The following is a 13,837-nucleotide window of genomic DNA, read 5'->3' as shown; positions in this document are numbered from 1 at the left end:
ATAACGGTACACGTCACACAGGCCGGTGCACTATACTGACAGATAACGGTACACGTCACACAGGCCGGTGCACTATAATGACAGATAACGGTGTACGTCACACAGGCCGGTGCTCTATACTGACAGATAACGGTACACGTCACACAGGCCGGTGCACTATAATGACAGATAACGATACACGTCACACAGGCCGGTGCACTATACTGACAGATAACGGTACACGTCACACAGGCCGGTGCACTATACTGACAGATAACGATACACGTCACACAGGCCGGTACACTATACTGACAGATAACGGTACACGTCACACAGGCCGGTGCACTATAATGACAGATAACGGTACACGTCACACAGGCCGGTGCACTATACTGACAGATAACGGTACACGTCACACAGGCCGGTGCACTATACTGACAGATAACGGTACACGTCACACAGGCCGGTGCACTATACTGACAGATAATGGTACACGTCACACAGGCCGGTGCACTATAATGACAGATAACGGTACACGTCACACAGGCCGGTGCACTATACTGACAGATAACGGTACACGTCACACAGGCCGGTGCACTATACTGACAGATAATGGTACACGTCACACAGGCCGGTGCTCTATACTGACAGATAACGGTACACGTCACACAGGCCGGTGCATTATACTGACAGATAACGGTACACGTCACACAGGCCGGTGCTCTATACTGACAGATAACGGTACACGTCACACAGGCCGGTGCTCTATACTGACAGATAACGGTACACGTCACACAGGCCGGTGCACTATACTGACAGATAACGGTGCACGTCACACAGGCCGGTGCACTATAATGACAGATAACGGTACACGTCACACAGGCCGGTGCACTATACTGACAGATAACAGTACACGTCACACAGGCCGGTGCTCTATACTGACAGATAACGGTACACGTCACACAGGCCGGTGCACTATACTGACAGATAACGGTGCACGTCACACAGGCCGGTGCACTATAATGACAGATAATGGTACACGTCACACAGGCCGGTGCTCTATACTGACAGATAACGGTACACGTCACACAGGCAGGTGCATTATACTGACAGATAACGGTGCACGTCACACAGGCCGGTGCTCTATACTGACAGATAACGGTACACGTCACACAGGCAGGTGCATTATACTGACAGATAACGGTGCATGTCACACAGGCCGGTGCACTATAATGACAGATAACGGTACACGTCACACAGGCCGGTGCACTATACTGACAGATAACGGTACACGTCACACAGGCCGGTGCACTATAATGACAGATAACGGTACACGTCACACAGGCCGGTGCTCTATACTGACAGATAACGGTACACGTCACACAGGCCGGTGCACTATAATGACAGATAACGGTACACGTCACACAGGCCGGTGCACTATACTGACAGATAACGGTACACGTCACACAGGCCGGTGCACTATACTGACAGATAACGGTACACGTCACACAGGCCGGTGCTCTATACTGACAGATAACGGTACACGTCACACAGGCCGGTGCACTATAATGACAGATAACGGTACACGTCACACAGGCCGGTGCTCTATACTGACAGATAACGGTACACGTCACACAGGCCGGTGCACTATACTGACAGATAACGGTACATGTCACACAGGCCGGTGCTCTATACTGACAGATAATGGTACATGTCACACAGGCCGGTGCTCTATACTGACAGATAACGGTACACGTCACACAGGCCGGTGCTCTATACTGACAGATAACGGTACATGTCACACAGGCCGGTGCACTATACTGACAGATAACGGTACATGTCACACAGGCCGGTGCTCTATACTGACAGATAATGGTACATGTCACACAGGCCGGTGCTCTATACTGACAGATAACGATACACGTCACACAGGCCGGTGCTCTATACTGACAGATAACGGTACACGTCACACAGGCCGGTGCACTATACTGACAGATAACGGTACATGTCACACAGGCCGGTGCACTATACTGACAGATAACGGTACACGTCACACAGGCCGGTGCACTATAATGACAGATAACGGTACACGTCACACAGGCCGGTGCACTATACTGACAGATAACGGTACACGTCACACAGGCCGGTGCACTATACTGACAGATAACGGTACACGTCACACAGGCCGGTGCTCTATACTGACAGATAACGGTACACGTCACACAGGCCGGTGCTCTATACTGACAGATAACGGTACACGTCACACAGGCCGGTGCTCTATACTGACAGATAACGGTACACGTCACACAGGCCGGTGCACTATACTGACAGATAACGGTACACGTCACACAGGCCGGTGCTCTATACTGACAGATAACGGTACACGTCACACAGGCCGGTGCACTATACTGACAGATAACGGTACACGTCACACAGGCCGGTGCACAATACTGACAGATAACGGTACACGTCACACAGGCCGGTGCATTATACTGACAGATAACGGTACACGTCACACAGGCCGGTGCTCTATACTGACAGATAACGGTACATGTCACACAGGCCGGTGCACTATAATGACAGATAACGGTACACGTCACACAGGCCGGTGCATTATACTGACAGATAACGGTACACGTCACACAGGCCGGTGCTCTATACTGACAGATAACGGTACATGTCACACAGGCCGGTGCACTATAATGACAGATAACGGTACACGTCACACAGGCCGGTGCATTATACTGACAGATAACGGTACACGTCACACAGGCCGGTGCTCTATACTGACAGATAACGGTACACGTCACACAGGCCGGTGCATTATACTGACAGATAACGGTACACGTCACACAGGCCGGTGCACTATACTGACAGATAACGGTACACGTCACACAGGCCGGTGCACTATACTGACAGATAACGGTACACGTCACACAGGCCGGTGCTCTATACTGACAGATAACGGTACACGTCACACAGGCTGGTGCTCTATACTGACAGATAACGGTACACGTCACACAGGCCGGTGCACTATAATGACAGATAACGGTACACGTCACACAGGCCGGTGCATTATACTGACAGATAACGGTACACGTCACACAGGCCGGTGCTCTATACTGACAGATAACGGTACATGTCACACAGGCCGGTGCTCTATACTGACAGATAACGGTACACGTCACACAGGCCGGTGCATTATACTGACAGATAACGGTACATGTCACACAGGCCGGTGCTCTATAATGACAGATAACGGTACACGTCACACAGGCCGGTGCACTATACTGACAGATAACGGTACACGTCACACAGGCCGGTGCTCTATACTGACAGATAACGGTACACGTCACACAGGCCGGTGCACTATACTGACAGATAACGGTACACGTCACACAGGCCGGTGCTCTATACTGACAGATAACGATACACGTCACACAGGCCGGTGCTCTATACTGACAGATAACGGTACACGTCACACAGGCCGGTGCGCTATACTGACAGATAACGATACATGTCATTGTCTCCTACCAGTATGATCCTCTGCTTTGCCGTCCAGCTGATGAAGGGAATTTTTACTTTCAGGCGTTAGCGTTCGGCTTAGCTGGCAATCGGTATGGTACAGAGAAAACCATCGCCGGCACGGGAAATGCCATGTCTTGTCTCGGTTTGTGTTGGTAACAAAGACGTCATCCACATACCAGGCGTGTCGCTGCTCCAGGCCGTCATGCTGTAGAAAGACACAGGTTAGTACATCTGTCCCGATGACCTGATTAGCAGAGATGTGTGCAGAAAATTGTGCCGTTTTTATAAAGAATGAGACTGGATTTATCATCAGACGCAGTGTTTGAAAGTCTGGGCTATAGGGCTTTATGAAGTGTTAGTTAGTTAGTTAGTTAGTTAGTTAGTTAGTTAGTTAGTTAGTTAGTTAAATAGTTAGTTAGTTAGTTAGTTAGTTAGTTAGTTTTATATTACAGACCCAGATAAAGCACCAGCCAATCAGCTCCTGTCATTTTTTAACACAGCCTGTAACATGGCAGTCAGACGCTGGTACTTTATCTCTCTCACCTTTGGTGGAGAAAATGTCAAAAGTTTGAATAGAAATAGCGGAGACTGTAATTGTAAAGTGGCAGTAGGTCGGCCTTTGTGGTGACCCTTCACTTTTTGCACCATGAGCGTTATTAGGTGGATACACTAAGACAGGTGTGGATCGGCAAAGGCAGTTCCAGGCAGTGCTGTGGCGGTCCTGCACCCTAAACCTGTGCCGTCATGCTGTCACACCTAGAGGGCAGGGCCTCCGCCTCTGGTAAGTAGAGAAATGGGCGGAGCATTCGGCTCTGCAGTAGCGCCACTGGCTGTAGGGAGCTGTTCAACCCTGCAGGTGCCGCGGGGCAGTAACGGTGCCTCCCCCAGGGCCGTGTGTGATGTCACCGCTCGCACACCCTTAGTTACTGTCCAGGGACGGGTGTGATATAGGAAAGTTACAGTAATTAGTAGTGATGAGCGGGTTCGGTTCCTCGGGATCCGAACCCCCCCGAACTTCACCCATTTTACACAGTTCCGAGGCAGCCTCGAATCTTCCCGCCTTGCTCGGTTAACCCGAGCGCGCCCAAACGTCATCATCCCGCTGTCGGATTCTCGCGAGATTTGTATTCTATATAAGGAGCCGCGCGTCGCCGCCATTTTCACTCGTGCTTTGGAGACGATAGCGAGAGGACGTGGCTGCGTTCTCTCAGTTTCTGTGCTCAGTGTGCTTGCAAATATCTGTGCTCAGTGTGCTGCAAATATCTGTGCTCAGTGTGCTGAAAATATCTACGTTCTCTGCCTGAAAAACGCTCCATATCTGTGCTCAGTGTGCTGCAAATATCTGTGCTCAGTGTGCTGCAAATATCTGTGCTCAGTGTGCTGCAAATATCTGTGCTCAGTGTGCTGAAAATATCTACGTTCTCTGCCTGAAAAACGCTCCATATCTGTGCTGCATTGTAGTATATAGTAGGAGGACAGTGCAGAATTTTGCTGACCACCAGTATATATATACAGTGGCGTAAGTTTGTCCCAGACACCCGGAGGCAAGATAAATATAAGTGTCCCCCACCTATATATAGACATATATATATATATAGAGGTGGAGGGGCACCAATATTTATCTTGACGAATATATATATATCCCACCATTCTTCGCAGGTATAACGGCGTATGCTTGAAGAAAATTCCAAAAGACAGCTCTTGCGGTAAGAGCTGCTCTTTGCTATGATAGGAATTCCTAGAGTCCTATCTGCGCATGCGTGGGCAGACACGTGCCACTGGGAGGGATCTATTTCAAACGTGGGAGAAGCCCATAGACACCATCTTAGCCATTATATACTGTATATATATATATATATATATATATAGAGAGAGAGAACATAATACTGTGTACATATATATATATATATATATCTCACAGTATATCACAAAATATATTTATTAGAATATGGCAGTGCACTCAGAGAGGGAGAAAGGGAGCGTACGTTTTTATATAGGCACATACAGAACACAGACACCTCGTGCCTAATCTTCTCCTGGTGCCCCGTCTACTCCTCCTCCTCTGCACCAGTGAAAGAAGGCTCTGCTCTCCCCGCAGAGCGCCAGCCACAATAGGGAATCCGAGATGAGCGTTGTAGCTGTACCAGCTGCTCTTATCATAACAGCGCCTCGCACATCCGTCCCCCCGTCCCTCCTGCAGCAGCAGAAGCTCCTCTCCCAACTTTCACAACCACTGCAGTCACGCACAAGTGCCACGCCTTTCTGGAGGTGAGTGCTGGAGGGACCGCATCACAGTCTGCGACCGGTGGGCTTACTGTACAGGAATGAGTCAGTTTGACTCATTGCTGCCATCATGTAACTGGAGACAACGCAGGCAAGGTGCCCCCTTAAAAGCATGAGCCCGGCGGCAGCCGACTCCGTTGCCTCCCAGAGTTCTGCCTCTGTATATATAGCAGTACGGTACAGTAGTCCATTGCTCCACCTCTGTGTCATCAAGTATACTACAAACGTTCAGTAAAATGACCCAAAAATCTTAATGAAAAGCGTCTGAGGAGAAGCGTAAACTTGCCAATATGCCATTTACGACACGGAGTGGCAAGGAACGGCTGAGGCCCTGGCCTATGTTCATGGCTAGTGGTTCAGCTTCACATGAGGATGGAAGCACTCATCCTCCTGCTAGAAAACTGCAGTGCCACTCCTAGATGGGCCAGGTGTTTGTGTCGGCCACTTGTGTCGCTTAGCTTAGTCACACAGCGACCTTGGTGCGCCTCTTTTTTTCTTTGCATCATGTGCTGTTTGGGGACTATTTTTTGAATCGCCCATCCTCTCTGACATTGCAGTGCCACTCCTAGGGGTAAATTTACTAAGATGGGAGTTCTGTTTAAGAGAGATGTTGCCCATAGCAACCAATCAGATTCTACTTCTCATTTATCTATACCTGGAATCTGATTGGTTGCTATGGGCAACATCCCATCTTAAATATAACTCCCATCTTAGTAAATTTACCCCCTAGATGGGCCAGGTGTTTGTGTCGGCCACTTGGGTCGCTTAGCTTAGCCATCCAGCGACCTTGGTGCACCTCTTTTTTTCTTTGCATCATGTGCTGTTTGGGGACTATTTTTTAAATCGCCCATCCTGTCTGACACTGCAGTGCCACTCCTAGATGGGCCAGGTGTTTGTGTCGGCCACTTGGATCGCTTAGCTTAACCATCCAGCGACCTTGGTGCACCTCTTTTTTTCTTTGCATCATGTGCTGTTTGGGGACTATTTTTTTGAAGTGCCATCCTGTCTGACACTGCAGTGCCACTCCTAGATGGGCCAGGTGTTTGTGTCGGCCACTTGGATCGCTTAGCTTAACCATCCAGCGACCTTGGTGCACCTCTTTTTTTCTTTGCATCATGTGCTGTTTGGGGACTATTTTTTTGAAGTGCCATCCTGCCTGACACTGCAGTGCCACTCCTAGATGGGCCAGGTGTTTGTGTTGGCCATTTGGGTCGCTTAGCTTAGTCATCCAGCGACCTTGGTGCACCTCTTTTTTTCTTTGCATCATGTGCTGTTTGGGGACTATTTTTTTGAAGTGCCATCCTGCCTGACACTGCAGTGCCACTCCTAGATGGGCCAGGTGTTTGTGTTGGCCATTTGGGTCGCTTAGCTTAGTCATCCAGCGACCTCGGTGCAAATTTTAGGACTAAAAATAATATTGGCCCTCATTCCGAGTTGTTCGCTCGCAAGGCGATTTTAGCAGAGTTACACACGCTAAGCCGCCGCCTACTGGGAGTGAATCTTAGCTTCTTAAAATTGCGAACGATGTATTCGCAATATTGCGTTTACAAACTACTTAGCAGTTTCAGAGTAGCTTCAGACTTACTCAGCATCTGCGATCAGTTCAGTGCTTGTCGTTCCTGGTTTGACGTCACAAACACACCCAGCGTTCGCCCAGACACTCCCCCGTTTCTCCGGCCACTCCTGCGTTTTTTCCGGAAACGGTAGCGTTTTCATCCACACGCCCATAAAACGCTGTGTTTCCGCCCAGTAACACCCATTTCCTGTCAATCACATTACGTTCGCCGGAGCGAAGAAAAAGCCGTGAGTAAAAAAACTATCTTCATAGCAAAATTACTTGGCGCAGTCGCAGTGCGAACATTGCGCATGCGTACTAAGCAGAAAAACGCTGCGATGCGAAGAAAATTACCGAGCGAACGACTCGGAATGAGGGCCCTTGTGAGGTGTGAGGTGTTCAGAATAGACTGGAAATGAGTGGAAATTAAGGTTATTGAGGTTAATAATACTATGGGATCAAAATGACCCCCAAATTCTATGATTTAAGCTGTTTTTGAGGGTTTTTTGTAAAAAAAAACACCGGAATCCGACAAAAAATTTTCAGGGAGGTTTTGCCAAAACGCGTCCGAATCCAAAACACGGCCGCGGAACCGAATCCAAAACCAAAACACAAAACCCGAAAAATTTCCGGTGCACATCGCTAGTAATTAGATAGACAGTCGTTAGATCAATCCCATGTGGTTGACCTGTGTTAGGCCGACAAGGTGAAAAGGTCAACAGGGTCTAAACGTTGACATGGAAAAGGTAGAGTGTAGAAAAGGTCAATAGGTACACGAGGTTGATGTGGTCAAAAAGTCAACATGCAAATGGTCGACACAAAAGAAGGTTGACACGCTTTTTTGTGTCATTGTCTATGTTTCAAGATATTCCCAGTTGTAGTCTGTGTGGATGGTAAACCATGCAAAAGTTGAAAAAGATGTGAAAACCCACCAAAAAACAAGTCAACCATATATGTGTGTCGACCTTTTGAACGTGTTGACCTTTTGAACCTGATGACCTTTAGCGATACCTTTTACCTGTTAACGTTTTGACCCTGTCAACTATATAGTGTTGACATACTGATTTTCTATCTAGACAGAATAGATCCGTATACAGGGCTGGTGATAGGGGAAGTGTGTGTGTGTGTGTGTGTGTGTGGGGGGGGGGGGGGTCAAAGGGGTCACCTGTACCGGGCCCCAAGGATCAGAGGGGCCCCAAGTATATGCTGCTTAGCGCCCGGCAGGTATGTGATCCATCTTGTCCAAATAGGGCAGGGAGCTGTAGGTGGTGTGGGCGCAGCCTCAGAGTGACAGGAGCCTCTCACACACAGTGACTGTGCGGCGCAGTGTGCACCCGCTCTTCCGGGTCCAGCTCTGTTGATGGCAGTTACAGGACATGGCAGCAGCTTCGCTCACCAGGACATCCTGGTAAGAGTGGATTGGTGAGGGCTTTGGGATGATGTGAGGGAGCTGGGAAACAGACTGCGGGGTGTGCGGGGGAGGAAGGATAGGTATACATATTTATATATTAACATACCCCAGGGACCAGGAAGACAGTGGATGTTGCCCCAGACATGTAGTCCCAGCTTCCACACCCCGGATCCCGTCACCAGCGCACCTACCTCCAGAGTGATGTCCTTTATGTCCCCGAGGTCAGGGCCGGACACTTTGAACGTGTGACTTGATCCTTTGCCAAAAGTAAATTCTCCATCTTTGTCCGGGACGGATTTCTTATTCAGCTGGGTCTTGTTCAGCTTCCCTTTGGTTCCTTTCATCTGTATATAAACCTAGAACGTGACAGAATACAGCATTGTACATAAACCAGGGCTCGATGCACCACAGATTCCAGCAGTGTTAGGGGGCTAAGGTTTGTCTACCCGGACTAGATTCTACCTCCATCCAACCTAGGTCACTGTATAATAGGGGGGTAATTCAGATCTGATCGCTGGGCTGCGTTTTTTGCTGTCCTGCGCTCAGATAGTCGCCGCCTACAGGGGGAGAATAAAACTGTGCAAGTGTGCGATCGCAATCTCTGCCCAGCCCAGGACTTCCTTATCCAGTGGGATTGAATCCTGCTTATCGAGGCCGGAGCTGACGGCAGGAACCCTCCCTGAAAACGCCTGAGCCCGCCTGCGTTTTTCCAGACACTCCCTGAAAACGGTCAGTTGCCAGCCACAACCGGTCTCTTCCTGTCAATCACCTGGCGATCACCCGTGCAAATGGATCCTTCGCACCATCCCGTCGCTGACCGGCGATGCCCGTTGCAGCTGTCCGACGCGCCTGCGCATTGCGGTGAATCAGCATGCGCAGTTCGGATCTGATCGCCCGCTGGGCGAAAACGCACAGCAGCGATCAGATCTGAATTAGGCCCGTAGTGTTTGCTGGTCAGACTGTGCACATTTTCAGCCTAATTTATAGAGAAGAGTAAATACAGCAGAGCCATGTAAATGGGCGGACAGATTTAGAGTTGGGAAGTGGCCGCAGGCTAGCCCAACTCTAAATCACAGTGTAGCGATAAAGGTGACCAGCATTTCAGGGCTACATGTAAATGCAGCCAGTATCCACCCTGCACAGATATAAACTAAATTGCATATGCTCCCCCCTTACATCACAGCGTGGTTGGGTCAGACGCAAATCTGCGCTCTTTCACTAGCCTTGCTCCTGACGCTAAATGGGGCTTATTGTATCTACGAGACCACATGTAGCGCGGCTCACCCTGGCGCTGGTTCCACACTGTTTCTTCTCCCCGGTCTTCACCATCACTTTGTACAGGACGTTCTTACCCCGCATAGATCCAGACTGGAGGCCTGAACTGCTGAATCGGGCGCTGGATGAGCGTTTCTATGAAATGAAAACAAAAACAACGCACAAATATTTATTTTATGGTAATAAACAAAATAACGTACAGAATACTTTACTATGGTGGTCATTCCGAGTTGATCGCTCGCTAGCAGTTTTTAGCAGCCGTGCAAACGCTATGCCGCCTCCCACTGGGAGTGTATTTTAGCAGAAGTGTGAACGAAGGGATCGCAGAGCGACTATAAAATAATTTTGTGCAGTTTCAGAGTAGCTCCAAACCTACTCAGCGCTTGCGATCACTTCAGACTATTCAGTTCCTGATTTGACGTCACAAGCACACCCTGCGTTCGCCCAGCCACGCCTGCGAACACTCCCTGAAAACGGTCAATTGACACCCAGAAACACCCACTTCCTGTCAATCAGTCTGCAGCTGCCAGTGCGACTGAAAAGCATCGCTAGACCCTGTGTGAAACTACATCGCTCGTTGTAATAGTACGTCGCGCGTGCGCATTGCGCCGCATACGCATGTGCAGAAGTGCCTTTTTTTGCCTCATCGCTGCACAGCGAACGATTGCAGATAGCGATCAACTCGGAATGACCACCTATGTACTGTTGGTTCAGGCCCAGGAACTCCACCTTCAGGTCACTTTATTGCCGTAGACCCAATAATTGTCATTTCTTGTTGCTCCTCTTCGCGGCAATAAGAACTTAACATTCGCCCGGATGTATCAAAAACCACAAGCAGGGCCGGAGCTCCAAGAGAAGCCCATCATTGCAATGTGTGGGAAGGAAGTGAAGTATCGTTGATGCGATCATTTTAAGTCTACATTTGGACCCCGCAGCGCCACTGTGAACGCGCGGTTTACTGACTACACGTGATTTCTTATTTATTTTTGCCCCTTCTCTCTTTGCTGGCCCTGCATCAGTGAATACGCTCATGGACACCGGAACGTATAGTAAGCATCAAGGATAATGAGACTGCAGCACTTACCCCTATAGGAGGACGGGTGTCAACCTGCAGCCCAAACTTCTTGGCGTAATAGTCGTACAGGTGAGGGTCGTTCATCGAGCTGTACAGTGGAAGGGTGTCCACGCGGCCGCTTTTATACCGATAGCCGCCAGAGTCGGCGCTCATGGTCCGTGCTGGTAAATGGAATCAGACTCCACATTAGTAAAAGATTAATTCAATGTTCATATGTTCATAAATCCCCTTGTTCAGGATTACTACATCAGTCACCGTATCCGGATGGTAGATCTACACTGTTTAATTTGACAGTCAATAGGCCAAAACCTTAAGCACTGTCGAACGTTCACCTGTCGACCTTTTATACCTGTTGACTTAATGCATTGACTATCTAGATAGTGTATATTTTCTATAGCACTCCGATCAGTCACTCACGTGGGATCTCCATTACTTGTAGTCAACTTGTTGGAACGGTTGCTGGACACAAGTTCCTCAGATGTCGTAAACTGCTGTATGCCTATTTAGGAATTCTCACAGGACAGGGATCTTACGATCCCTCTCCCACAGGATCCATTTGGCTCTGGAATCTGCACACGTCCAGTCATCAAAACACAGGACTTTGGGATGGTATGGTCTTACATCTAATGATACCTCAAATTAGTTTCAACAGGTCAATGTTGCATGTAATCCTCATAACCTCACCAATATTAGTAACTTTACAGTAAATATTGGCAGAAGTATACATCATAGAGGACAGTTCCAGTATTACCTGCAAATGGGGCTCTCTTACTCAGCACGGACTCTACAGGTCTATGATTCAGACTCAGTTTGTATTTCCGTAAGGAATTTGGCCAGGCCTCCGTCTTGCGGGAATCATTCCACGCTGGCTTACCACGTGGTGGGGACACATCTCTGAACTGAAACCCTGAGAAGGCAAAGAAAACTTAACTACCTGTATAAACATATTTCTCTGACGTCCTAGTGGATGCTGGGGACTCCGTAAGGACCATGGGGATATAGCGGCTCCGCAGGAGACAGGGCACAATAATAAAAGCTTTAGGATCAGGTGGTGTGCACTGGCTCCTCCCCCTATGACCCTCCTCCAAGCCTCAGTTAGATTTTTGTGCCCGGCCGAGAAGGGTGCAATCTAGGTGGCTCTCCTGAGCTGCTTAGAATAAAAGTTTAAGTTAGGTTTTTTTCTTTCAGTGAGACCTGCTGGCAACAGGCTCACTGCTACGAGGGACTTAGGGGAGAGAAGTAAACTCACCTGCGTGCAGGATGGATTTGCTTCTTAGGCTACTGGACACCATTAGCTCCAGAGGGAGTCGGAACACAGGTCTCACCCTGGGGTTCGTCCCGGAGCCGTGCCGCCGACCCCCCTTGCAGATGCCGAAGTTGAAGAGGTCCAGAGGTCCAGAAACAGGCGGCAGAAGACTTTCAGTCTTCATAAGGTAGCGCACAGCACTGCAGCTGTGCGCCATTGTTGTCAGCACACTTCACCAACAGTCACCAACTGTCACTGAGGGTGCAGGGCGCTGGGGGGGGGGCGCCCTGGGCAGCAATGTATAATACCTTTTTATGGCTAAAATACATCACATATAGCCCTTGAGGCTATATGGATGTATTTAACCCCTGCCAGATCTCACAAACTCCGGGAGAAGAGCCCGCCGAAAAGGGGGCGGGGCCTATTCTCCTCAGCACACGGCGCCATTTTCCTGCTCAGCTCTGCTGTGAGGAAGGCTCCCAGGCTCTCCCCTGCACTGCACTACAGAAACAGGGTTAAAACAGAGAGGGGGGGCACTTATTTGGCGATATGATTACATATATAAAAATGCTATAAGGGAAAACACTTGTATAAGGGGTTGTCCCTGTATAATTATAGCGTTTTTGGTGTGTGCTGGAAAACTCTCCCTCTGTCTCCCCAAAGGGCTAGTGGGGTCCTGTCCTCTATCAGAGCATTCCCTGTGTGTGTGCTGTGTGTCGGTACGTGTGTGTGTCGACATGTAGGAGGACGATGTTGGTGAGGAGGCGGAGCAAATTGCCTGTATTGGTGATGTCACTCTCTAGGGAGTCGACACTGGAATGGATGGCTTATTTAGGAATTACGTGATAATGTCAACACGCTGCAAGGTCGGTTGACGACATGAGACGGCCGGCAAACAAATTAGTACCTGTCCAGGCGTCTCAGACACCGTCAGGGGCTTGTAAAAACGCCCATTTACCTCAGTCGGTTGACACAGACACAGACACGGACACTGACTCCAGTGTCGACGGTGAATAAACAAACGTATTTTCCTTTAGGGCCACACGTTTCATGTTAAGGGCAATGAAGGAGGTGTTACATATTTCTGATACTACAAGTACCACAAATAAGGGTATTATGTAGGGTGTGAATAAACTACTTGTAGTTTTTCCTGAATCAGATAAATTAAATGAAGTGTGTGATGATACGTGGGTTTCCTCCGATAGAAAATTATTGGCGGTATACCCTTTCCCGCCAGAAGTTAGGGCGAGTTGGGAAACACACCTTAGGGTGGATAAGGCGCTCACACGCTTATAAAAACAAGGGGCGTTACCGTCTCCAGATACGGCAGCCCTCGAGCCAGCTGATAGGAAGCTGAAAAATATCCTAAAAGTATATACACACATACTGGTGTTATACTACGACCAGCAATCGCCTCAGCCTGGATGTGCAGCGCTGAGGGGGCTTGGTCGGATTTCCTGACTGAAAATATTGATACCCTTGACA

General features: G+C 49.0%; 1 protein-coding gene across 1 annotated transcript in view; it reads right to left on the bottom strand.

Annotated features, from left to right (window-relative positions):
- LOXHD1 (lipoxygenase homology PLAT domains 1) overlaps positions 1-13,837 on the bottom strand; it is a 391,860-nt gene that overhangs the window by 358,108 nt on the left and 19,915 nt on the right. The window contains exons 3-7 of the mRNA XM_063958520.1: positions 11,858-12,013; positions 11,116-11,267; positions 10,041-10,166; positions 8,948-9,112; positions 3,514-3,712 (exon numbers count right to left, since the gene is read on the bottom strand). Coding sequence (XP_063814590.1) covers positions 3,514-3,712; positions 8,948-9,112; positions 10,041-10,166; positions 11,116-11,267; positions 11,858-12,013 — 798 coding nt within the window. The remainder of the gene's footprint in view (positions 1-3,513; positions 3,713-8,947; positions 9,113-10,040; positions 10,167-11,115; positions 11,268-11,857; positions 12,014-13,837) is intronic.

Source organism: Pseudophryne corroboree, chromosome 1, assembly GCF_028390025.1.
Source record: "Pseudophryne corroboree isolate aPseCor3 chromosome 1, aPseCor3.hap2, whole genome shotgun sequence".
In the NCBI taxonomy this organism is placed as follows: domain Eukaryota; kingdom Metazoa; phylum Chordata; class Amphibia; order Anura; family Myobatrachidae; genus Pseudophryne; species Pseudophryne corroboree.
Note: the sequence above shows the minus strand (reverse complement) of the source record. Positions and strands in the feature narration are given on the sequence as shown.